This window comes from Dendropsophus ebraccatus, chromosome 14 (genome assembly GCF_027789765.1).
Source record: "Dendropsophus ebraccatus isolate aDenEbr1 chromosome 14, aDenEbr1.pat, whole genome shotgun sequence".
NCBI classification, from domain to species: Eukaryota; Metazoa; Chordata; class Amphibia; order Anura; family Hylidae; genus Dendropsophus; species Dendropsophus ebraccatus.
The window spans coordinates 13,684,132-13,710,401 of record NC_091467.1 but is presented as its reverse complement, the minus strand read 5'-3'; the positions used below and the strand labels follow the sequence as shown (position 1 = coordinate 13,710,401).

At 45.8% G+C, this 26,270-nt stretch overlaps 1 protein-coding gene across 4 annotated transcripts; it reads right to left on the bottom strand.

Moving 5' to 3' along the window:
• Positions 1-335: 335 nt before the first annotated feature.
• LOC138772596 (speedy protein 1-B-like) lies at positions 336-15,859 on the bottom strand. 4 transcript variants are annotated; one of them, XM_069953103.1, is made up of 7 exons: positions 15,810-15,859; positions 2,418-2,518; positions 1,757-1,815; positions 1,524-1,606; positions 1,190-1,358; positions 866-1,105; positions 342-693 (listed from the first exon to the last, which is right to left on the bottom strand). In XM_069953103.1, exons 1-6 carry the CDS (start codon positions 15,815-15,817, stop codon positions 875-877), a joined length of 651 nt encoding a protein of 216 aa, XP_069809204.1. In that variant the 5' UTR covers positions 15,818-15,859; the 3' UTR covers positions 342-693; positions 866-874. The 4 variants fall into 4 exon arrangements, with proteins under 4 accessions (XP_069809205.1, XP_069809206.1, XP_069809204.1 ...); XM_069953102.1 differs by lacking the exon at positions 15,810-15,859 and adding an exon at positions 6,128-6,209 and having other exon boundaries at positions 349-693; XM_069953104.1 differs by lacking the exon at positions 1,757-1,815 and having other exon boundaries at positions 336-693.
• Between the last annotated feature and the right edge of the window lie 10,411 nt (positions 15,860-26,270).

Below are 26,270 nucleotides of genomic sequence, written 5' to 3'. Positions count from 1 at the left end.
CCTTCCTTTATCATAGATTTTTTGGTGCTCGGTCCAGTGAATAATGGCTTTTATTCTTGGTGGATTGTGCCACCTAGGAAGAGATTAATGACCATTGTGCCACTTCGTCCTGCCCACATTGGCACGGTAAGCCCTGCCCCTCGCCATTGCCATCCAGGCCCGCCCTTTGTAATGGGCCCTAAATGTGCCCTATCATCAGGTGCATCCTATAAAGCAAAAATACGGCAATTAAGGGCGAAGAAAATCTGAATCAGGACATTCAACTCACACAAATCTCACATCATCCACACATTGCAAATTATGTTTTTTCTCCACACATACAAATAAAAGAGACAATTCAGACACAGCAAAGAATGTTGAAGAATGTGGTTTATTGAAGTGTATGTGTACACAGCAACACTCAGGACAGGAAAAACCCCCAGTGGAGGAAACCTGTAGGGAAACCATGGCTGCTGTGCTACCCTTCCTCTGGGCATACTAAAGGTCCAAAAATGTATGTGTGAATGTGTGTGTAGCAAGTGTGTGTGTGTGTGTGTGTCTGTGTGTGTATGTGTGTGTATGTGTGTGTGTGCATGTTAAAAAGGATATATTTTTGTCCAGGTGGTCTTCTCCTTGGTGGTCTTGTGGGGAGGGGGTGTCCATCCTCTTCTCTCGTTGTTATTCTCTCTGTTCCCCATTCTGGCAGCAGTACATCTAAGTTATGAAAACAGATGATGGGGAGAAATAATTAACAAATTTATTAAAGCAATTAATTTAGCTTTTTTAAAAGATTGTACATGAACTTTCCATTAAAGAGGAATTTCCGCGATTTAAACATTTACATAACAAGATTTATCTTTTTTCGCCATACCACTGATACACTTACCATAGATGATTATGAATCTGCTGTTCCGGGTTCCTCCTTGGTGTCTGCCTGGCACTGGATGGTCTCTTCCCCCTGGCAAGGGCGGCGGATGGTGTTGCAGAGAGAGCAGGGTAGAGGGATGGTCCATGGGCCTCTCAGGATGTAGTCGTCATCGTCCCTCTTGTACCAGCGTATGGCCCAGCTGTGGTGGTCCTTCCTCTCTCTCTGCCACGCCCAGTGCTCAGGGTCTTGTGCCATGGTCTAAAATGAAACATCAGATAAATTATTATAGTCCACACAGACTTGTAGTCACACTTTATTATTTTCCTGATTTATGTCACTAACCAGATCACAGGTGGTCCGGGCAACCCAAGCTCTGAATCCCATCCGGAGGAGCAGCTGGTTGCGTAGGTGGTGAAAAAAATCCTTCATCGCCGTCCAATTCCATCCGAAGGCCCATGGGTAGATCTTCTGCCGGTAGAACACGTCCTCTTCAAACTGGTTGGCCAAAAATCTGAAAGAATAGAGAAATGGTCTGAGATCCGATAAATCCTATATACATAGAGGAAAAGTGATTTCTGGCTATTCCAGACTGCTACCTTCTCCTGTAGGGACAGAAGTGACGTGAGGGATGATGCATACAATATATACACACACATTAGCAGTAATAGAAACTCACAGAGCTGGGAAGAAGAACGTGCTATATTCCTCCGTACGCAGGTGTGCTCGTCTAAAATACGTGAGGACCATAGCCAGGAGATACTAGAGATGGGAGAAGGAGCGTTAGCCGGTGGTCATATGCTTCTTATCAAATCACATTGTGCTATACATATACATGGAACTGTGTACAGCATACATGAAGATAAAACTTATAGCCAGGCATCTACTGTAATCTTTCCCTCATACTAATACCTTGTCCGAGATTATAAAGCAGCTATCCCTGGCTAGAAAAAACTGGATGTAGTCGTCGTCTATAAAAATAACAGAAATAGGATTATTTAATATTAATAAATTCCTTCTAAAACAACTATAACGTCTATAATATAGTAAAAGAACAATGAGTGTATATGGTACTGGCCCATTATATACTATATTCTATACTATACATTATATGGAAGTGCTCTGTAATAAGGACACCGTTCTGTAGAGTAAACATAGGGGGGGGCTCATTTATCAACCCATCTGCCACCAAAATGTGACATGTGCACCAGTTGTAGCATAAAACACATAGGAGGGTATGCTGATGGTCAAAAGACACTTTAAATTTGTATTGCATAGTATCACATAACCATGCCTGTAAATCATCAGCAATAGCGTAAGAAGAGTTTCTTAGAACTTGAACTTGTTCTATTCCCCAAGCTATTTCAGTTGAAAATTCAGCACATGGGAAAGTCCCACCCCTTTTTTGTGCAAAGCCACGCCTCTCAAAGATAAGCCCCACCCACTTGGTTGGAACTTTTGGTTGATCTGTCCCAGGTGCAGGACACTTTTGCCCACACATACAAAATGGAAATACTATATAATTTTAGGTGTTACTGGACCTTAACGTCATTGGAAGGAGAATAAGATTTACCAAGAAGTCTGAAGAAAGCCGCCCGTTCTTCTGGCTGCGGGATGTCGTCCTCCGTCTTCTTCTTCTTCTTCTTGGGTTCCTCCTGGGATGTCGATGCTGATCTGAGATAAAAGAGAAAGCAACTATAGTAACAGATCTCCTACACTCCACCATATACTGGTCCATCCTACTGACAAGAGACATAATGATATGGGACACATGAAGGTCTATGGTGCCGTATTACATCATGTGCCTATAGGTAATGTTAGTGTTTGCCAGAGATGGGGCACTGAGTTTGGGATCCAGGAAAACTATTACCCTATAGAAGAGCGGAGAGGAAGAGCACAGATCTGCTAGAAGGCGTGCCTACCGAGCCAACATAGCTCTGCTCTTCTCTGCTGCTGTCCATGCTGCTTATTATAGCATAGCACTCTACGCATTGGCACTGTAGGCATGACTTCTCCCTGAGATTGGGGCCTGCAGGGCCTACACCACTATGCAGTCAGCCCAGTACACAGCTCCTCCATTATCCTTCATCATCTGCTGTTAATAGAGGGGCTGTTTATTTAGGGTCACCTGAGTTACAGCTCCCTAGTATATTCTGGGGGACACCGGGGGAACAGAGGGGGCAGCAACATCCCTGCTCCCATACAAAATTATTCTGCCATCTCCAACCCTGGCAGAGTGTTAAATATCCCACACTAAATGAGGATTGGCTGATGAAGTCACATGCTGTGTTCTGGCCAATAGAAAGATACTTCACACAAACTGTCAGCAAAAAACAAAAATGAAAAATACAAAAAAAGACATGTGCTTTAATGGGTACTCCATTATTTTTTTTTTTCATTTAAATTAACTCGTGGCAGAAAGTGCCAGAGATTTGTAATTTAAAGGGGAACTATCAGCAGGTTAGATGAATCAAACCTGCTGATATGTCCCTATTGCACAGGAGACACCAGGCAGGAAGGCATGTCTCTTACCCTCATCCTCGGCACCATTCGGTGCAGCTAGTAGTTTGCTCCATGAGGAGCACTGGGAGCACCCGTTAGGATCACTGCCCGCCCCCATAGTGCCAATCCGCCCCCGGCCGGCCTGCCCCTCTCTAATTATAATTAATGGAGTGGGCTGGATCGGCACTATGGGGGCAGGGCAGTGCTTAGGAGACCGTGAAGAAAACTACTAACTGCACTAGAGCTGTGCTAAGGATAAAGGTAAGGGACATACATTCCTCCTCTGCATCTCCTCTACAATAGGGACATAGCAGGTTAGATTAGTCAAAACTGCTGATAGTAACACTTTGAAAATGTCAAGTCTTTCAGTCCCTTTCAGCTGCTGTATGTTCTGCAGAAAGTGGTCTCACAGTTCTTTCCGCTGCCATTCCGCTGCCATCACTGTCCATCACCTCTCCTGCTCTCTGGACTGAAAAGAATACCACTTTCTGCAGAACATACAGGAGCTGATAAGTACCGGAAGACTGGACGTTTTTAAATAGTAAATTACAAATCTTTAGCACCAGTTCATTTTTAAGAATTTTTTTTCCCACTGGAGTACCCCTTTAAATCCTCCCTGGGGCCTGGGGTAGGATGGATGAAGTGCACGAGCCAAATGGAGGCAGCAGCTTTCCCCACATGTAACACGGATAAACAAGAAAATGGCCAGTACATCCAATACCACTATTCACACTATGCAGGTAGATGCTGCCAGAGTTAGAAAACAGACAAAAAACTGTTAAGTGCAACAGTAAATACCAGGACATATGGGTAATATAGATATTTAGAATCGCCAAACTGCTTTAGAAAAAATATAAAAAATGAGGTTCCTGGCATACTAATGATGGACTTTTTTGGTTTTTTTGTCTGTATTTCAGTCATGGCAGCGTGCACTTGCATAGTGTGAATAGTGGTTTTGGATGTGCCAGTGTTACACTGTGGGATATATAAGACTCTGCCAGTGTTAGAAATGGCCGATCACTCTTATAGAGAAGCAGGGGTGCTGCTGCCCTCTCTGTGCCCCTGTAAGACTCTGTGTGCTACAACTACAAAGGGCGCAGAACGCCATAGACAGCAGCCCTGTTAGCCGCCATTATATAAATTACGGCCCAAAGTGGAGCGTGCGCCTTATGCAAAGCAGGAGAAATGAGTCCGACGTCCATAGAAAATGTCTGATATCTGCCTGGTGTGAGTCTAATGTCGTATACAGAGAACGGACAGGCTATAGATAGATCTTCTCATTGTCTCTAAGTATACAAGGCTATGAGATAAACATGGCCGACTGTAAGATGAAAGTGAGGCTTGAAACACACAGCGGCGTTCAGTTGCTTAGTAACAGTAGTAGGAGCGATCATCTGACTCTGCCCAATAGGTGTATACAGTCTATATATACAATTCCCATCACGCCTGGACAGGTAAGATTTGGATTTTGCTGTCCAGGCATCATGGGAAATGTAGTTTTGCAACAGCTGGAGGGCCGCAGCTTCCTCGTCTCTGTATTGAACGGTCACTCCTTTTTTTTCATTGTGATTGACAACCTAATTTATATCTCAGAGAACGTATACATATATATACTAGAGACTTTTAACACATATATATAACACGGGGCGGGGGGGGGGGAGTTTTCCTTGTAGACACGTGTTTTTATCACACATATTATAACACTGGGGGCAGTTATTACAATTGTCCATGTAATCGCTGTCCCCAAAATTATAGTATATGTAATACCGGCCTAATTGTTATAACACTGGAGACAGATATCACATATAGCACAGGGGGCAGTTATCACATATAGCACTGGGGGCAGTTATCACATATAGCACTGGCGACAGATATCACATATAGCACAGGGGGCAGTTATCACATATAGCACTGGGGGCAGTTATCACATATAGCACTGGGGGCAGTTATCACATATAGCACTGGGGGCAGTTATCACATATAGCACTGGGGGCAGTTATCACATATAGCACTGGGGGCAGTTATCACATACAGCACAGGGGCAGTTATCACATATAGCACTGGGGGCAGTTATCACATATAGCACTGGGGGCAGTTATCACATATAGCACTGGGGGCAGTTATCACATATAGCACTGGGGGCAGTTATCACATACAGCACTGGGAGCATATATATTGTAACACTGGGGTAGTTATACATGGAGACCCTCACCTCCTCTGGTGCTTGTATATAGCTGGGAACGCCCTCTAGTCCTCCTCTACCACATACTCAGGGGCGGATTAACTTTACCATAGGCCCCGGGCTGTTCACCAAGCCTGGGCCCCCCACCCCCCCACCCCACTGTAACTTTGGAAGCACTAGCCTGGCGTTCATAGTACAGGATAGATACTGTCATGATGTCCTGATTTGTGCAAAATTGCCATTAAAAAACAGTGATTTTTTGCAAATCATGGCAGGAGCAAGTCTTTTTGGGTAGTCATGGGCCCCCCAGGAGCTCAGGGCCCCGGGCTGCCGCCCAAAACGCCCCTATTATAATCCACTACTGCACATACTAATCTTGGTAATGGTGTACTGAGTGCAACCAGAGGCCCTCCCCCCTGGCAGGGACACTAAGGGGCAGTATCTTGGCTCCTCCAGGTGACATCACAAGCTCCTCCCAGCACATCTCCCCAGACCCCGCCCCAGAGGTGTGTGTGTACTGCGCATGGCTCCATTTGGTACATGTGTAAAGAAAAAGACGTTCACAGTTAGTGATATAGTGATGGACGTCTTATACTTACGACTCCTCTTCATAAAGGGCCATTAGTTCCTTCTTCCTCTTCCTCATCGCGCCTCCTCTTCTCCTTGTCTCTAAACCGTCGATACCGATCAGGTCTCTGTCCAAAAAAAGTGCCTTCCTGTCGCCTGTAGGGAGCAGTAAGGAGCCGGTCCAAACTCTGAAAGAGCAATGGCAGACTGGCACCAACTGCCGTTTCTCTCCCGCCTAAGTTCAAATCCAAACGCTCTACTGTTGCCATGGCTACCGTTGTAAACAACCTAGCGGTCAATTTAAAGAGACAGTACATTGAAATAATGTTATACAGCAGTACAATATACTGCACTGTATGATGAGATCTTCCCAATGGGCTGACATGTGGAAAACAGCAGACTTGTTACAGTTGCGCTGCAGTTGGCCACATACAGTATGTGGTGCTAAAAATTCTGCTGTGAACCTGCAGTTTTTAACACTTTCTTGACCCCACAAATTTCCATCTTTGGCTTAAGATTTCTTCCTTTTCACCTTCTAATCCCCGTAATTTTTTTTTTTTTTTGACAGAGCTGCACAAAGGCTTGTTTTTTTGCGGTACAAGTTGTAGTTTTTACTGGTACCTGTTAGTTTACCATATAATGTATTGAATAGCCCAAAATTTTTTATTAAAATTTGAAAAGAAATGCAAAATGAAGTTTACACATCAGTCCAGATCAAATGATACAATACCTAGAAATAAAGGGGAAAAAACCTTGGAGAAATGCTCTATAAACAATAACTTGTTAGAGGCTATCACCACCGGGTGAAGAAATGTAATGTGTTATAATGTAAATATAAAGGAGACCAAATGGTTTATTCTTCAATAAACTTCGAGCTGATTGGACGCTTTCATTCCCTGTAGAGCTAGGATTTAAAAAATTGAATCCAAAATACTATAAAATTTCATGCTAAAGTGGCAAATAAGGTGTCCATGTCATAAGTGGTATTATTGCACAATTTTTCTTTTACATTGTTAGACAGGCCAACCTTGTTTTGTTTGCTTTTTATTAGTTTTTTATGTTTCCTAAATTCCTTTTAAGTACTAAAAGATTTGGACTATGTTCCCACAATGTTGTTTTTCATCTTAAAATGACGGCCATCCAAACATACGGCTGAAAAACAACATTGTGTGAACATAGCCCATATCTTTTATTACTAATAAGGAATCTAAGTAATATCAACAACACATAAACAAAATGACAGCGATCAGGTTGCCCTCAAACTATTGGTATCTGGTATAAGAACTATTGGTATAAGAAGTTAACAAGGGGTGTGGGGGTGTTACTTTTTGAATAAAACACATTTATTTCTATTGTGTTTTTTTTTTTTTTTTTACTTTCCAGGGTAAGTAGTCTAAGCCCCTGAGCAGTAGATGGGCCTCCCTTTACAGCAGCAACAGGACGACTTTTCATCCCCAGCACTGCAGCACACACCTGTCTCCCAGTCACTTACTGCCTCTACATAGTTACCTGGGGTTTCATCTTATTATATAGAGGCAACAGCAGAGACCTGAAACATGGTGTGAACCCAGCCTAAATAATGGTTTAAAGGGGAACTATCAACAGGTTAGATTTGTCTATGGCTCCCTATAATACACGGGGCACTGAGGAGCCCCTTCATCCTCTGCGCTGTTCCCATGCTGTTTGTAGTGTAATCCTCGGTCTGGAGCACTGTTAGGAGCACTGCCCCGCCCCCAGTGCGTAAGCCGCCCTCTCCATTGGTTATCATTAAAGGGGCGAGGCAGTGCTCCTAACTGTGCTCCAGACCAAGGATTACACTGCTAACAGCACGGGAATGACGCCAAGGAGGAAGGTAAGAGACATATCATCCTCCTCGGCGTCTCCTGTGCGGTAGGGACATATCAGCAGGTTAGATACGTCTAAACTGCTGATAGTTCCACTTTAAGGGATTATGGTAGGAACATAGTGTACTGAAATGTTTAATTGTCTGACTTTTCCTTAATTTATTAGGATCTTGTATATTTTTAAAGCTACATTGCTAATGAACAGTAGATATAAATGATACAATCCCGGGTCCTCCAAAGTAATGCGTTTCTAAGCCAGATCTATTTAGATAGTGTGGAGCATCTGGCTCGAATTTTTCACCGGCTTTCCAATAAAACGTGAATGGAAAGGATTTATCCGCCATAAACTGCACTTCGTCAGAGTCCATCTCTGTCTGAGAGCGGCTATAGTGTAGAATGGAAAATAATATAAAAGTAGGTGGCTGATCATCCTGCATTTTCTGCTTCTATTCCTGTCTCTTTATGTTGCCAAACAGAACTCTTGCACGGATGATATTTGGGAAGAAAGGGGGGAGGAGGATGATTAATTAAACCCAGGCACAGCTATCTAGAAACCATATGAGATCTCTTCTTCATTAGTCGCTGTGTACTGTTTAGACTTGGATGAGACACAACAAACTAGTTCAGTGGCAAAGAACAGGGAGGATTTGATGCAATGAAGACCTCTCCTTTGGCATTGATAGCGATAGACATTTGGGCCCTTGACCACAAACCCCAGGCGGTACGCCAGAACTATGACATACTGCTATCATTACACTGATGTATGTTGAAGGGGTGCTGTCTGATGGACCGTAAAGCTTCACCGTGCCTGCGTGTCCTGAATGCAGAGAAGGGAGAAGGCCGCTGCCAGACGCCTCTGCTGAGAAGTAAAGGATCGGGCGGCCAACAAACACTCATTCATTGGATGATCGCATAGAAGGTTTGTCCATGAAAATCTTTAGTAGGTAACGGGGGATGTTCTGCTGACAGTGAGGACAGCGATAGTTCATGCATCCAAATTGGGCCGTGGGAAGGCTCCTTTTATCAATCACCGATCAACTTATAAATAGTCAATGGGCACTTGTATCAGAAAGCAAGTCTGTCCATGTAAAAGAGGCCTTACGCCTTTCTAGTAATGTCCATGTGGTTTACTCTGAATTCTCTGATGGATGAAGCAAGAATTGGTTAGTTAAGGCAGGCAACACTCCTTAAAGGGGTTGTCTGGTTGTCGGCCTTCCTTAAAGGTGCATATACACATACATTTTTTACACTTACCCTCACTCCTGGGTCTTCTTTGAATTTCCTGTCGATTTCAGGTCCCCGGAGCGCCGATCAGGGCGTCTTCACGTCTTCCGTCTACTACTGCTAGCAGTGTCAGATGACTGACAGCTCACTAAGCCAATCGGAGCTGAGCAAGCTGTGGGTCATCTGACAGCGTAGCAGACGGGGGCTGGCCCTCTGTGAAGACGTCATCGACACAAGATGGCGTCAGCCATGGTTGGCAGGGATCAGGTACGTATGCATTTTAATACTTCAGGGGGTTGATAGGGAAGGGGGGGGCAGAAGGGTTATTAAAACATATTACAAAGTTACATAACAAAAAAAAAAAAAAAAAATCTCTTGCTGCTGTTTCAAATTAAACAATAAACATCCTTACCTCTCCGGGCTCCATCTGTGCCCTCCTCTGGTGGGTCCCCGGCTGACTGCAGAGCCTCCACTTCTGAGACAAACTGATCTTGGGTGTGACAGCCTGCTCAGCCAATCACTGGCTGCGGGGCTGTTCTGTCTTAGTCAGTGATTGGCTATGCGGTCAGTAGTGGATTATAATAGGTCTTTTTCGGGCCTGGCCACCCAAAAAGACTTATACTTTCAGTGGTGTATTGTCTCCTAGCTACAGTGGAGAGGTAAGAATAACATGTTTATTGCTTTATATGAACCAGCCCCTGCCGACTGCCAGCCAAGCTCTTTAAGCTGCCATTATCTGTTAGGCTAAAATAAATGTGTATATTGCAGTTAGGACACCCAGGTTGTAGCCAAAGTCCTAAGAATACATGTATAGATTAGGATAGCAAGGGTTCTATAGCAAGAAAGTTGTCACTAGGCATAAATCCTGATGCAAGACAGTGTCAAAGGTCAGGGCTTAGGGAGAGTTCACAACAAGGATCAAGAATGAAAATGAGCTTTCCATAGGGAGGAAGTCTCTGACCTGCCGGCCATCCAGCACCTTCTCTGTGCTGAAAGGGGCGAGAATCCATCACAAGTTGTCTACTAGAGATGAGCCAAGCTGCCGAAAATTCTCCTAAATAAAGCTATGGGCCTCGTCCCTTGCCCTCTTAGAATCTATCAGGCTAGGTCTGACCTAGATAGATGGCTAGATTCACTTTAGAGAGTAAGAGTCCTATTACACAGGACGATAATTGTTTAGCAAGGACTGCACAGATATCGTTAGTGATGTCCGCGCAGCCTTTGCCCAAATAGTTTATATTACCTTCACGTTCCTGGTCTCCTCCTGCGCTCTGCTTCGTCCTCGGAAGCCATGACCGCCGCGGCCAGTGATTGGCTGAGCGGCCTGTCAGCTTAGATCGTTTCATCAGCTGATGGTTCTCTCTATTACACGGAGTGATAATCGGCCAAATCGACCGATTATTGCTCGGTGTAATAGGGCCCTAGCTGTCATTAGCAAAGAAACTTTTGATTGTTCAGGCGTCTATGTGTTCAGACCGCAACCAATCAGGAGAACCAGCGAGGAGACAACCAGCTACTGCGAACAATGTGAACAATTTGCGAACGATCAACGATAAAAATAGGTCCAAACTCTATCAAACGACTAACGATTTCTCATTGGTCGTTTAATCGTTGTTTGCTATTACACTAAACGACTATCGTTCAAATCCGAACGATCTAACGATTTTTTGAACGATAATCGTTCCGTGTAATAAGGCCCTTAAATTATGCAGCCATCGAGGTCATGTGACACAGAGAAAATGTGCTGAGCAGTCACCGTCTGAACACTCAGATAAAAACTTTTGACATGTGTAACACAACAATAGAATGGAGTCTGCTTTAAAATGGAATCCAGTTAGGATTTTGCATAGTTCGGGCAAGGTATATCTTTTCCTTGGGATCCCCATTAGAGGATCCGTGTGTATTTTTGCAGGGTAGATTGGGTGACATACAAAGAGATGCACTAAGGAATCTATTTGCACTCCAAGCCTATGCTAAGCGCTCCCCCTGCTGGCCAAACAGGTTCACACACATCAATGGCGAGTTTACACTCGCTCTTCTATCACTGAAGTTACTTTGGTATCTGAATAAAGTTCACTGCTCTAGTCATATGTAGAGATGAGCAAAGCAGCGGGAAATTCGTTTCGCGAGCTTCGCGAATTCTGAGTCAAATTCGGTAATATTTGCTAATCGAATCTTAACAAATTTGGATAAAACAGCCAAATTATAGTAGCTTCAATACTGGGACTATTACAGAAGGACGCATTTGTTAATGTATGTTCTTGTAAAAGTGTCAAAAATTGAAAAATCCCCATTTTAAAAAAATGTCAATCAGCCATTCTAATGAAACCCAACCTGTATAACACAGTAGGAGTGGAGTGCGAGCACGGATTATGTGAGGCGCACACTCCATTCACTGATCTCAGTAACTTGATATAACTCAATAGGAGTTTACATTGCCCAGTGAGTGAATAATATGGACTTCACTGGTCCCAGTGAATTTCTTATAGGCACCCAGTTACTTGGTAAACTGGACACTTGGTTGGCAGCTACAACAAAAAATCCCTCACAATCAGCCTCTCCTATCCTCTCCTCTCTGACCCTATATCACTCTGTTAGTCTCTCCTCTCTGTCCCTATATCTCTCTGTTAGTCTCTCCCTGCTCTGCTCTATCTGCCTGCTACCGTCCTGCTCTCTCCTCCATAGGGCTCGTTCCCACTGAGCAAAAGCAGCTGAATTTCTGCGCTGAATCAGCGCTGAAATTTCAGCCGTTAAAATAGGTGCAGAGCTAATTTCCATTGTGTTAAATGGAAATTCTGCTCTGCAGTTCACACAGTGGAATTTCCGCACTGAACTAATCCGCTTTCCGCCAGAAGAATGAACATGTTCATTCTTCCGCTAGCGGAAGCCTATACAAATCAATGGGGCTCTGATTTTCTGTTTCAGCGCGGATTCAGCGCGGATTCAGCGCGGAATACAAGCGTAATACAAGCGGAAATTACTCGCTGAATCAGCGCGGAAATGGGGAAAAGGGGGGGGGGGAGGATTCTAGTATATGTTCTGGTATAGTCTAGTTTACTCACCAAATACTCGCTGAATTTCAGCGCTGAATGCATGCGGATTCAGCGCGGATTCCTCGAGTATTCCGCGCTGAATTTGTCAAGAGCTGATTACGAGCTGAACACTTTCCTAGCAGAATACGCAGGGATTCTGCTTGCATTCTGCTTATATTCTGCTCGGAATTCAGCGTCAGTTGATTTCAGGCGGAAATATTTCCTTGCGTAATCCGCTCCTTTTGCTCTGTGTGAACGTAGCCATACACAGCCGACTGGCCACCTCCATTACCGAACCTCCTTATATAGAGGGGGAGGGGCTGACATCACAGAGGTGCCTGCAGCTGATTGGACAGCGCAAGGGAATATGGTTAATCCCTTTCTCCCGCCCAGTGACGCTCCAAGCAACATGTATGGCTGCCATTTTGCTTTTTTTTTTGCGAATTTTCTTGGCGGGAATGCCAACTGACGGCCCGATTCACAGCGAATTTTGATTCACGGGATTCGCTTCGCTCATCTCTAGTCATATGAAGCTATTTGAAATATCCTCTATTGGTTTTATTACTACTGCACTGTAAGAGCCCTATTACAAGGGGGGATTATCATGCGAAAAATCGTTATATAGTTTGAATTTAAACGATAATTGTTCTGTGTAATTGCAGGCAATGTTTTAAAAATCGTTCGTATGTCGTTGACCGTTGATTTAGATCTCAACCTAAAATCATCATTAACCGTTTGCTGTAATGTTCCGCATTTGTTCACTAATCGTTCCGTGTAATTGCACATTGTTCATTGTTTTGCTGGGATCAGATGGAGTAAGCGATCATAGTAACGTTCGCAATAACGATCGTAACTAACGACCATCGTTCTGTGTAATATAGTGAACGGTTTCAGGTTAACGATAAACAATCTCGTTTGTGATTGTTTATCGTTAGTCGTTAATCGTTAAATATCGATTTGTGTAATAGGACCCTAAGCTGCATCATTTCTGCTGATCCTGCTTTCTAGATAACAGTGCAGTCAGAGCTATATGAACAACCGCTAGGTTAAATGGGAGATGTAAGACTGATGGAGGATTCTTTTTTGCTGGTCCTATTGATCAGCCAGGTAGAAGGTACTAAGGTTATGCTCCCTTATCGAGTTCCTAAGCAGATTTGTTGCGTGACCAAAAGTATGTGTGACTTGCTGTTCGACACCCATATTACAGTTGTGATTTGGCTGTGAAAATAATTGCAGAGAAGTCACAAGCTTGTTGCAGATACTTGATAAAGAGACTGGACCGGTCTCAAAACGCGTTGTGTCGCTGGCATAATTCTTTTAATACATTTTATGACATTTTATATCACTATTACCTCTTGGACCTGCGCCTTGTTTACCCGCCTTGGAGTGGAGGAGGATACTGACCACTATGTTTGAGTCTGCAATCTTCATTACATTTACTGTTTAGATCCCTGATATGCAGCTGATTTGAAGCCTGTTCATCAATTCGGATTGTACTCTTGTGGGGGCGGCTTTGTACATCGCCCATATGATTCTTCACTGCTGACTGCCTTTTGTGTTCTATCTACAGCCTGTGTGAGCTGGCCTTCTTTTATGTTCTCCCAACTCTCCATACTTTAACCCCTAAAGGCACCATGGCATACCTCATATGTCATGGCACCAGTAAGGGAGTACAGAGAGGGCTCACCCCCGGGAGGGTCACTGCTAATAGCTGGCACAGATCGACCATCTGTGACGGCTATTTAACCATTTAAATGACGCTGCCAAAACTGACAGCGCCATTCAAATGGCCCAGCCATGCATCATAGGTGGTGTAGTGGCATAAACCGGCTCCCCACTGTGTGATCACAGCGAGCCGATCTGTTCTAAAGGTAGCGGGGGACTGTGATAGGCTTCCAGAGCTGTTTGTATTCCGCTATTGCTATAGTCTGGCCATCAGTAGCCCGTAGCAATTGTGTGCTGAGATAATGGATCAATGCAGTACCTATGTGCTGCATTGATCCCTATGAGCAATCATGTATTGCTCACAGAAGTGTCCTAGAAGTCCCCTTTAATATATAAAAACCCCATCCCATAATAAAAGTTTAAATCACCCACCTTTTCTTTTTCATTTGGTATCGCTGCATGCAGAATTGCCCAAACTATTAAAGGGTAATGAACGTCAGGTTAGACGAATCTAACGTGCTGATAGCCCCCAGTTGCGCACGGGGTGCAGAGGAGAAAAGTATGTTTCTTGCCCTCCTCAGCACTGTTCCTGTGCTGTTAGTAGTGTAATTCCCAGTCCGGAACAGGAGCCGGAACAGGAGCACTGCCCCCAGAGCGTGATCCAGCCTGCTCCTTCTAATGAGACCCAATGGAGAGGGCAGGCTCTCTGGGGGCAGGGAAGTGCTCCTAACGGTGCTCCAGACTGTGGATTACTCTACTAACAGCACAGGAATAGTGCCGAGAAGGAAGGTAGAAGATATATCTTCCTCCGCTAGTGCTATAGGTGGCTATCAGCAGGTTAGATTCGTCTAACCTGCTGATAGTTCCCCTTAAGTTATCACATTCAGATGTTGTACAATAAACACTGTAAGCACAAAAGACCTCCAAAGTGCAAAATTGCAGATTATGATGCATGAAAATAAATGCGGCTCCACAGACCAAAAAATAAAGACGTTAGAATAGTCAGAATAGAGCAATTTGGGCTCATTTATTAAAGTCCTTAAAAAAGCCCAATATTATAATGCCTTTCCTTTTTTCTTTCTTTCTTTCTTTCTTTCTTTCTTTTTTTCTTCTTTTTCTTCTCATGATTTTCTGCAACTAATACAGCCTGATACAATTCGCACACAGATTCCATTTAAATTGCATTTTGAATCCCTCGGCGGTGACAGGTGTGCTATGTAGGTTCGGATTCGATCTGATTTGTCTTTTTTAAGAAATTTACGTTTAAAGAAAATAAAATTCCCCTCATAGAAATGAAAGAAGGAATGTTCAGAAATTCAAATATCACACAGCACTAACCGGCCAATCACAGCACACATGCAAATGTAGCAACCAATAGAAACTCACAGGTCCTTCACTCAGTGCCTGAGAACTTTCACGCTGTCACATATTCTCTTCTGGACAATAGAAGATGGCAGGTCCTTATGCTCTTGCATCACATAAATACAGATTTTTATAAGATTGTCATGGTAATGGAGCAATGTACTTTACTATTATAAGGCTGCTGTGGATGTCACTGTTAAAGGGCCAGTATCAAAGTCGCAGTTACCGGAATATATACAGAATGCATGGTAATCTGGCTTGGAATAAAATCAAAATGACAGTTTCTGGCTCCTGACCTTTGCTCCAGATGCTCATCCATACACACACAGTCTATTATAAGCTTGACACCAGGACTCTTTATACACAGTTCATTGACCCTTGTGACTAAGATGTGACTACACACAGTGACTCTCAAGACCCTTGTGACTAGAGCGCATAAACATACAAAGGCTCTTCTCCCCAGAAGCTCTTTACTGTCTTGGTCTGGTCAATCTTACTTCTACAGCAGGCACACTCCTCTATACAATACACTCTGCCATCACCCATTCACCACAGGCCTTCTATCCAAGTGATCTCTGTAAGAATACCTTGGCATTTCTGCAATCTACCACCCATACAGCAATCCCTTTAAGTAAACTAAAAGCAAAGCATCACACTCTTCTTGGCGTTATCTCCGCTGCTTCAGCTGCCATTCATTCAGGCTTCGCTTCTCTCTCAGGTTACTTGGTCATAGCATCACGTCAAGGGGTACTAAAGGGAAAAAAAAAATCTTTCATATCAAATGGTTTTATAAAGTTATATAGATTAGTAATTTACTTCTATCTCCAGTCTTCCAGTACTTATCAGCTGCTGTATGTCCTGCAGGAAGTGGTGTATTCTTTCCAGTCTGACACAGTGCTCTCTGCTGCCACCTCTGTCCATGTCAGGAACTGTCCAGAGCAGGAGAGGTTTTCTATGGGGATTTGCTGCTGCTCTGGACAGTTCCTGACATGGACAGAGGTGTCAGCAGAAAGTGCTGTGTCAGACTGGAGAGAATACACCACTTCCTGCAGAACATACAGTAGCTGGTTTTTATAACGATCAGCATTTAGACAAATAAATTGTTAGAAAAATCGTTATCGCGATCGTTTTTAAGATCGCTTAAGCCCATCTCACACATAGGGTGAATCTTTGAAAGACCTACGATCTGCGAATTTTTAGCGAACGACCAACGATGATTTGAGAACATGTTGAAAGATCACAATGAACGATTTCTCGCTCGTCGCTTGATCGCTTAAATGTGATCGTTATTGCAAAAATTTGAACGATAATCGCAGCATAAAATTACAGAGTTTCTCCATCTCAAGTAGAGTCACCTATGGTAAATGTGGCTGATTAGACATGATATGGGAAGACACAGCCCCTGTCTATACAAGGTCTCACAGCTGACAATGAAAACCAAGCCATGAGCAGGAAAGAGCTGCCTGTAGAGCTCAGAGACAGGACTGTGTGGAGGAGGAAAGAGCTGCCTGTAGAGCTCAGAGACAGGACTGTATGGAGGAGGAAAGAGCTGCCTGTAGAGCTAAGAGACAGGACTGTATGGAGGAGGAAAGAGCTGCCTGTAGAGCTCAGAGACAGGACTGTATGGAGGAGGAAAGAGCTGCCTGTAGAGCTCAGAGACAGGACTGTATGGAGGAGGAAAGAGCTGCCTGTAGAGCTCAGAGACAGGACTGTATGGAGGAGGAAAGAGCTGCCTGTAGAGCTTAGAGACAGGACTGTATGGAGGAGGAAAGAGCTGCCTGTAGAGCTCAGAGACAGGATTGTGTGGAGGAGGAAAGAGCTGCCTGTAGAGCTCAGAGACCAGATGGTGTGGAGGAGGAAAGAACTGCCTGTAGAGCTAAGAGACAGGACTCGGTTCAGGGAAGAAACAGAGTGCTGCACCTCACACCTATGGCTGATACTAGTGCCCCTAGGCTAAATAAAAAACACATCAGAATTTTGTGTATGAATTGATCAAGCCATACTGCCCCATGTACCTCGTGCCGGTATCTGATACACATGGGTCCCTACACTAAGTCCACACCGTGCCAGTCAGTGGCCACCAACCCCGCAGGCGTGCACAGCCAGGGAACGGGGGCCATGGGACAGCCCTGCGACCCCCATGCCACAGGACCAGACCCAAAAACACCACACCAGAACCCGGTCAGCACCGCCGGCGGAGAAGGTCGCCCCCAAACAGCACAAGTCTGGATGAGGTATTGCGCTCACCATAGCTGCAGCAAACAGAATGGGAAAAAACAGGAGGGATTAAAACCATGTGCACTCAGGTGTCTCCTGCTAATTGCGGTCATGTGGGTCTCACCAGGAGGAGTGCAAAAACACGGAGAAAAGAGAGAAGCAAAATGCGGTTCAGGGAAGAAACAGAGTGCTGCACCTCACACCTATGGCTGATACTAGTGCCGCTTGGCTAAATAAAAAACACATCAGAATTTTGTGTATGAATTGATCAAGCCATACTGCCCCATGTACCTCGTGCCGTGCCGCCGGCGGTGCTGGCCGAGTTCTGGTGTGGTGTTTTTGGGTCTGGTCCTGTGGCATGGGGGTCGCAGGGCCGTCCCATGGCCCCCGTTCCCTGGCTGTGCACGCCTGCGGGGTTGGTGGCCACTGACTGGCACGGTGTGGACTTAGTGTAGGGACCCATGTGTATCAGATACCGGCACGAGGTACATGGGGCAGTATGGCTTGATCAATTCATACACAAAATTCTGATGTGTTTTTTATTTAGCCAAGCGGCACTAGTATCAGCCATAGGTGTGAGGTGCAGCACTCTGTTTCTTCCCTGAACCGCATTTTGTTTCTCTCTTTTCTCCGTGTTTTGCACTCCTCCTGGTGAGACCCACATGACCGCAATTAGCAGGAGACACCTGAGTGCACATGGTTTTAATCCCTCCTGTTTTTTCCCATTCTGTTTGCTGCAGCTATGGTGAGCGCAATACCTTATCCAGACTTGTGCTGCTTGGGGGCGACCTTCTCCGCCGGCGGTGCTGGCCGAGTTCTGGTGTGGTGTTTTTGGGTCTGGTCCTGTGGCATGGGGTCGCAGGGCCGTCCCATGGCCCCCGTTACCTGGCTGTGCACGCCTGCGGGGTTGGTGGCCACTGACTGGCACGGTGTGGACTTAGTGTAGGGACCCATGTGTATCAGATACCGGCACGAGGTACATGGGGCAGTATGGCTTGATCAATTCATACACAAAATTCTGATGTGTTTTTTATTTAGCCAAGCGGCACTAGTATCAGCCATAGGTGTGAGGTGCAGCACTCTGTTTCTTCCCTGAACCGCTAAGAGACAGGACTGTATGGAGGAGGAAAGAGCTGCCTGTAGAGCTCAGAGACAGGATTGTATGGAGGAGGAAAGAGCTGCCTGTAGAGCTCAGAGACAGGACTGTGTGGAGGAGGAAAGAGCTGCCTGTAGAGCTCAGAGACAGGATTGTGTGGAGGAGGTAAGAGCTGCCTGTAGAGCTCAGAGACCAGATGGTGTGGAGGAGGAAAGAGCTGCCTGTAGAGCTCAGAGACAGGACTGTGTGGAGGAGGAAAGAGCTGCCTGTAGAGCTCAGAGACAGGACTGTGTGGAGGAGGAAAGAGCTGCCTGTAGAGCTCAGAAACAGGACTGTATGGAGGAGGAAAGAGCTGCCTGTAGAGCTCAGAGACAGTACTATGTGTAGGAGGAGGAAAGAGCTGCCTGTAGAGCTCAGAGACAGGATTGTGTGGAGGAGGAAAGAGCTGCCTGTAGAGCTCAGAGACAGGACTGTGTGGAGGAGGAAAGAGCTGTCTGTAGAGTTCAGAGACCGGGTTGTGTGGAGGGGAGGCCAAGTGTGGCCAATAATCATTTGGTGTAATAAGGCACTAAGGGCCCTATTCCACCGTACGATTATTGTTCAGATTATCGTTAAATCGTTCGAAACGATAATTGTTCGGTTGAAATGCAGTTAACGATTAACGACCGAACGAGAAATCGTTGATCGCTTTATAAGACCTGGACCTATCTTTATCGTTGCTCATTCGCAAATCGTTCGCATTGAATAAGGAGTCGTTCGGTCGTTCGCAGTAGATACGAACGAAATAGTGAAGAAAAAACGATCGCAAATACGATCGTTAGTAACGATTATCGTTCCATGGAAATGAGTGAACAGTTTTCAGGTCTTTTGTAATAGCGGTCGTTTGAGATCATTAATCGTTAACGATTATGCGAACGATAATCGTCCGGTGGAATAGGGCCCTTAGGGTAGTAGCTCCGCTCCCATTGCACCGTACCACCTTATTTACATATTCACGATTTAACAAAAATGCTTCAGCCTCCCGCTCTATGGGAACGTAACAGTAGATTAGAACATGCTCTTTGTTTCCCTTTAAACTGTAGTTAGAATATTACTTTACTTCATCGTGAGCCCTAAAAATTAGACGTGCTTTGCAATATGTAAATTTTGCCAGGAAAAAAAATTAACAAAAGTGAAAGAAATACCACTTGGCTACATAAAAGAGAAAAGGCTCCAAATGAGAAAAACACCTGGAAAAAAAATAAACCAAAAACTTTAGCAGCTTAGTAACATCAAGCCATTGTATTATATTTCATGGTTTTCCAACAAGGATGGAGTAACCTTCTAGGAAAATAGATTTGTTTTATTTATTTCTATCTACACCACAAAAACCTTACACAATAATACGGCTTTTTTTCCTTAAATATGATCCTAAGCTTTATCCAAAGTGGGGGTAACCGACCACCTCAAACCTTCACTTGCCTTTGATCTGGATATCTGAAGCCTACAGCCAGCAAAGGCAAAACTCATGTCCCATCTAGAGATCTGGACAGATCAAGGCTCCAGATAGGATAAAAATCTCCAGTTTTCCAGTACTTATCAGCTGATGTATGTCCTGCAGGAAGTGGTGTATTCTTTCCAGTCTGACACAGTGCTCTCTGCTGCCACCTCTGTCCATGTCAGGAACTGTCCAGAGCAGGAGAGGTTTTTTTTTTTTTTAAAGGTTTTTTGTTATAACTGTACAAGCATTAATTCGGTACATGAAGAATGGTGTACACCTAATCAAGAAAAATTACATGGAGATTGTAGCATAAGAAGACAAGTGATGACATAGTAAAAGGAATATAACATGTCACATTACACAATATTTTTGTACAGAGAAAACAGTGTTGTACAGGGGGGGGAGCAGGAGAGGTTCTCTGGTCAATGTTTTTATTAGTTTTTTTTTTAAGAACAAATTACAAAAGAGAAAGTCTATAAGCACTGACTTTAGTGCCAGGAGAGGTTTTCTATGGGGATTTGCTGCTGCTCTGGACAGTTCCTGACATGAACAGAGGTGGCAGCAGAGAGCACTGTGTCAGACTGGAGAGAATACACCACTTCCTGCAGGACACCAGGTGAACGCTTGGGTGAATGTAGCAGCTTGTGAGCAAGATTTTTGTACCAGTACCGTGGAACAGGGCCGTTTCTAGAGGCGGGCGGGCCAGGCGACCGCACGGGGCGCCGACAGCTAGGGGGTGCTGGTGTCTCCACTGAGCTGCGCGCACCCCCGGCTTCCCAGCCGCCCGCTCACCCCATCACCTGCCTCTGTGCGCCCCCCCAAACGCAGCTCCGCCCCCCCACCTGAACACAGCTCCGCACCCCCCCTTCCCTACCCGAACGCAGCTCTGCCCCCCTCATGGACCGCCCAGACCCTGCCGAGCACTCTGCACCCAGCAGGCTGCTGCAGGCATCTCCTCCCTGAGCAGGCGCAATGACGTCATGTCACTGCGCCTTTTGAAGAGAGAAGATGTGTGAGGGGGTGGCGGCAGCATGCTCCTCGCAGGCTGGAGAAGAGGAAAGAGGGCCCTGCTGTATGCTGTAACAAGGTGAGTATAATGTTTTTTTTGTGTGGACAAAGCATGGGGGGCTTATTACTATGGGTGGGGGAGCACAGGGGGAGATTATTACTATGGGTGGGGGAGCACAGGGGGGCTTATTACTATGGGTGGGGGAGCACAGGGGGGCTTATTACTATGGGTGGGGGAGCACAGGGGGGCTTATTACTATGGGTGGGGGAGCACAGGGGGGCTTATTACTATGGGTGGGGGAGCACAGGGGGGGTTATTACTATGGGTGGGGGAGCACTGGGGGGCTTATTACTATGGGTGGGGGAGCACAGGGGGGCTTATTACTATGGGTGGGGGAGCACAGGGGGGCTTATTACTATGGGTGGGGGAGCACAGGGGGGCTTATTACTATGGGTGGGGGAGCACAGGGGGGCTTATTACTATGGGTGGGGGAGCACAGGGGGGCTTATTACTATGGGTGGGGGAGTACAGGGGGGCTTATTACCATGGGTGGGGGAGTACAGGGGGGCTTATTACCATGGGTGGGGGAGCACAGGGGGGCTTATTACTATGGGTGGGGGAGCACAGGGGGGCTTATTACTATGGGTGGGGGAGCACAGGGGGGCTTATTACTATGGGTGGGGGAGCACAGGGGGGCTTATTACTATGGGTGGGGGAGCACAGGGGGGCTTATTACTATGGGTGGGGGAGCACAGGGGGGCTTATTACTAACCCCTGAGGAAGTCCATGTGACGGAACGCGTGGGATGTTCTCCCCTACCCACTGAGAGATGGCCATAAGTGGTTGTATTACACTTACCCCCTCTTCTTTGCACTTTGCTTGCACTTGCACTTTTGATTACTTGCATTGTTATGATGTATTTATTCATGTGATTTAGTATACTTTAGCACAGGGGATTTGACACACTATTGTGTCTGGTCATTGTATACATTTATTGGCTTCAATATAGTCGTTTATTCACATATTTATTTATATATCTATTTATTTATTTATTTATTTATTCCTTGATGAAGAGTATGGTCATCGCCTAATACATGTTTCAGTGGTCTGGGTGCCACCTGGCCGTATCGGGGCCGGTGGTTTGGTGGTATTTTTTAATTGTTTTTATGGTCTTTGTTTGTTCCCGGCATTTATGTATAATAAAATTTCTATTATTTTGCATTGTTTGTGAGGTGCAGTCCAATTTTTCAGTCTTTTTCTCTTGTGGCATATATGTATTTTGGGCTGTTAGGACTTGCACTCATCCACTGATTAGCTCCCTGGTGCCAGTCCGTTTACTACATTGTCTGTAAGTTCAGAGATTGTGAATTTCTTCTATTGAGGATCCAGCAGTTCAGAGGACCACCGTCTAGAGGTACTAAGGTACGGGTGTATCTAACACCAGTTTTTTTTCTAACTGTTTGCATATTATGTAGGACCAGGGTTGTATAACTGAAGCACTTTAACCCCTCTGCCTTTTGGCTACAACCCTTTTTTCATAGCTTGTAAGCTTTTGCAAGCAGGGTCCTCACTCCTCATGTTGATGGTTAAAGGGGTACTCCAGCAGGAAAAAAAAATTCTTTCAAGTCACCTGGTGTCAGAAAGAGATTTATAACTTACCTCTATTAAAATTTTTATTTAAAGTCTTCTAAAACTTATCAGCTGCTGTATGTCCTACAGGAAGTGGTGTATTCTTTCCAGTCTGGAGAGCTGGGGAGTAGAGATGAGTGAACCTGGAGCATGCTGGAGTCCATCCGAACCCGAACTTTCGGCATTTGATTAGCGGTGGCTGCTGAACTTGGATAAAGCCCTAAGGCTATGTGGAAATCATGGATATAGTCATTGGCTGTATCCATGTTTTCCAGACAACCTTAGAGCTTTATCCAAGTTCAGCAGCCCCAGCTAATCAAATGCCGAAAGTTCGGGTTCGGATGGACTCGAGCATGCTCCAGGTTCACTCATCTCTACTGGGGAGGTTTTCTATGGGGATTTGCTGCTGCTCTGGACAGTTCCAGACATGAACAGAGGTGGCAACAGAGAGCACTGTGTCAGACTGGAAAGAAATACACCACTTCCTGCAGCAGCTTATAAGTACTGGAAGACTGGAGATTTTTTAATAGAAGTAAATTACAAATCTCTGGCACTAGTTGATTTGAAAGAAAAAATTAAATGAGTACCCCTTTAATGTGTATCGCTGTAATGTCTAATTTTGTCTATTTATGTACCCCCGGATTTCTTAAGTGCTGCAGAATATGTTGCCGGCTGTATGGCTATCAGTTACTCCATATAGTGCGTAAGACAAGCAACCTGAGGTGGGTAGTGGTTGCATGCCATGTACTATGTGTGCCAGCAGAGGGAAGCCTACACATGCCATGTACTATGTGTGCCAGCAGAGGGAAGCCTACACACGCCATGTACTATGTGTGCCAGCAGAGGGAAGCCTACACACGCCATGTACTATATGTGCCAGCAGAGGGAAGCCTAGACACGCCATGTACTATGTGTGCCAGCAGAGGGAAGCCTACACACGCCATGTACTATGTGTGCTAGCAGAGGGAAGCCTACACACGCCATGTACTATGTGTGCCAGCAGAGGGAAGCCTACACACGCCATGTACTATATGTGCCAGCAGAGGGAAGCCTACACACGCCATGTACTATGTGTGCCAGCAGAGGGAAGCCTACACACGCCATGTACTATGTGTGCCAGCAGAGGGAAGCCTACACACGCCATGTACTATGTGTGCTAGCAGAGGGAAGCCTACACATGCCATGTACTATGTGTGCCAGCAGAGGGAAGCCTACACACGCCATGTACTATATGTGCCAGCAGAGGGAAGCCTACACACGCCATGTACTATGTGTGCCAGCAGAGGGAAGCCTACACACGCCATGTACTATGTGTGCCAGCAGAGGGAAGCCTACACACGCCATGTACTATGTGTGCCAGCAGAGGGAAGCCTACACATGCCATGTACTATGTGTGCCAGCAGAGGGAAGCCTACACATGCCATGTACTATGTGTGCCAGCAGAGGGAAGCCTACACATGCCATGTACTATGTGTGCTAGCAGAGGGAAGCCTACACATGCCATGTACTATGTGTGCCAGCAGAGGGAAGCCTACACATGCCATGTACTATGTGTGCCAGCAGAGGGAAGCCTACACACGCCATGTGTGCTAGCAGAGGGAAGCCTACACACGCCATGTACTATGTGTGCCAGCAGAGGGAAGCCTACACATGCCATGTACTATGTGTGCTAGCAGAGGGAAGCCTAGACACGCTACACGGAGAGAACAGTAATTACACTCATAGTAATGTTAGTTTCTGAAGCCAGCACCCGTAAGAGAGGTACTCCGCCCCCGGGGACAGGAAACCTGGTGCATAGAAGGAAAGGCCCTCCTCTCCAGCTACAGTGAATTTCCAACACACAGAAGAGAGTTCCTTGAGTAGTACATAGAGGACGTATGCAACATAATTCTTATTAAAGGGGTAGTTCATACAAAATGTTTTTCTTATCAACTGGTCCCAGAAAGTGCCAGAGACTTGTAACTTACTTCTATCAAAAAAATCTCAAGTCTCCCAGTACTTATCAGTAGGCTTGATCGAACAGCTGCTGTATGTCCTGCAGGAAGTGGTGTATTCTTTCCAATCTGACACAGTGCTCTTTGCTGCCACCTCTGTCCATGTCAGGAACTGTCCAGAGCAATAGCAAATCCTCATAGAAAAAGTTTCCTGCTTTTCAGACTGGAAAAAAAAATCTCCCACTTACTGCAGGACATACAGCAGCTGATAAGTACTGGAAGACTTGAGATTTTTTAAGAGAAGTAAATTACAAATCTCTGGCACTTTATAGCACCAATTGATTTGAAAGAAAAACATTTTCCCTTTCTTTTCTTTGCACACCAACATGCTACCTTGACCATTGAAAACCAAATGTAAACGAAGTAGAGTTGATTGATGATTTTTTTGGCAAGGAGAGGGAATCTAATAATCTAGGCTTAGGTTCTTTGGCCTAAATTTTATCTGCTAACTGTTTAGGCCAGACTAGTGGGGAAGAGGCTACACAGGTGCCACATTACATTTAGTCCTCATAGAAGCCTCCCAGGATCACCTTTTTATCCATAGCCAATAATCAATCGTTGGCCAATCATTCGGTGCCATGTCTGTTCTGTGTATTATGGCGAATGATGTCAGGTGGTTCCTTCTGTAATCATTTATCGGTGAAAATTAACATAGGTCATAGGACCCTTACAATCATGGGAACTCCGGGCAAAATCTATTTTTTAATGTTATTACATAAGCAAAGCTAAACAAGTTCCTAATGTACACTAGTTATGGGAAATGTATATATAGTGCTATATCCCTGAAATTAGTCCCCAGCCCGCTCCCATGCAGAGGGTGAACTCTATCCCGTTCCCATCTGCCTCTGCCCCCATGCTGCCCGCCCATGTGCCAGCCTCCCTCCCCGTGCAGCAGGGTGAGCGCTCCTTACCTGGCTTCCTCTATCAGTTCCTGTTGTCTTTCTCCCACTGATCAATTACTGCAGCAGGAGAGAAGCGACAGGGACCGATAAAGAAAGGCAGGTAATGAGCACTCACCCTGCTGCACGGGGTGGGAGGGAGGCTGGCACATGAGCGGGCACCGGGCAGCACAGGGAGGGAGGCTGGCATATGAACGGGCACCAGGCAGCACAGGGAGGGAGGCTGGCACATGAGCGGGCACCAGGCAGCACAGGGAGGGAGGCTGGCACATGAGCGGGCACCAGGCAGCACAGGGAGGGAGGCGGGCCCATGAGCGGGCACCAGGCAGCACTGGGAGGGAGGCTGACACATGAGTGGGCGCTGGGCAGCACAGGGACGGAGGCGGGCACCTGAGCGGGCACCAGGAGGAACAGGGAGGGAGGCTGGCACATGAGCGGGCACCAGGCAGCACAGGGAGGGAGGCGGGCACATGAGCGGGCACCAGGCAGCACTGGGAGGGAGGCTGGCACATGAGCAGGCACCAGGCAGCACAGGGAGGGAGGCGGGCACATGAGCGGGCACCAGGCAGCACTGGGAGGGAGGCTGGCACATGAGCGGGCACCACAGGGAGGGAAGCTGGCATATGAGCGGGCACCAGGCAGCACAGGGAGGGAGGCTGGCACATGAGTGGGCACCGGGCAGCACAGGGAGGGTGACACATGAGCGGGCACCAGGCAGCAGGGA

Excerpts from the sequence above, each read along its gene's own strand:
- LOC138772596 (XM_069953102.1), bottom strand. The coding sequence starts at position 6,174 with ATGAGGAAGAGGAAGAAGGAACTAATGGCCCTTTATGAAGAGGAGTC. Across the intron at positions 2,519-6,127 it reads GCCCTTTATGAAGAGGAGTC|ATCAGCATCGACATCCCAGG; the intron begins GTAAGTATAAGA and ends CTTTTATCTCAG. Across the intron at positions 1,816-2,417 it reads GGCTTTCTTCAGACTTCTTG|ACGACGACTACATCCAGTTT; the intron begins GTAAATCTTATT and ends TTATTTTTATAG.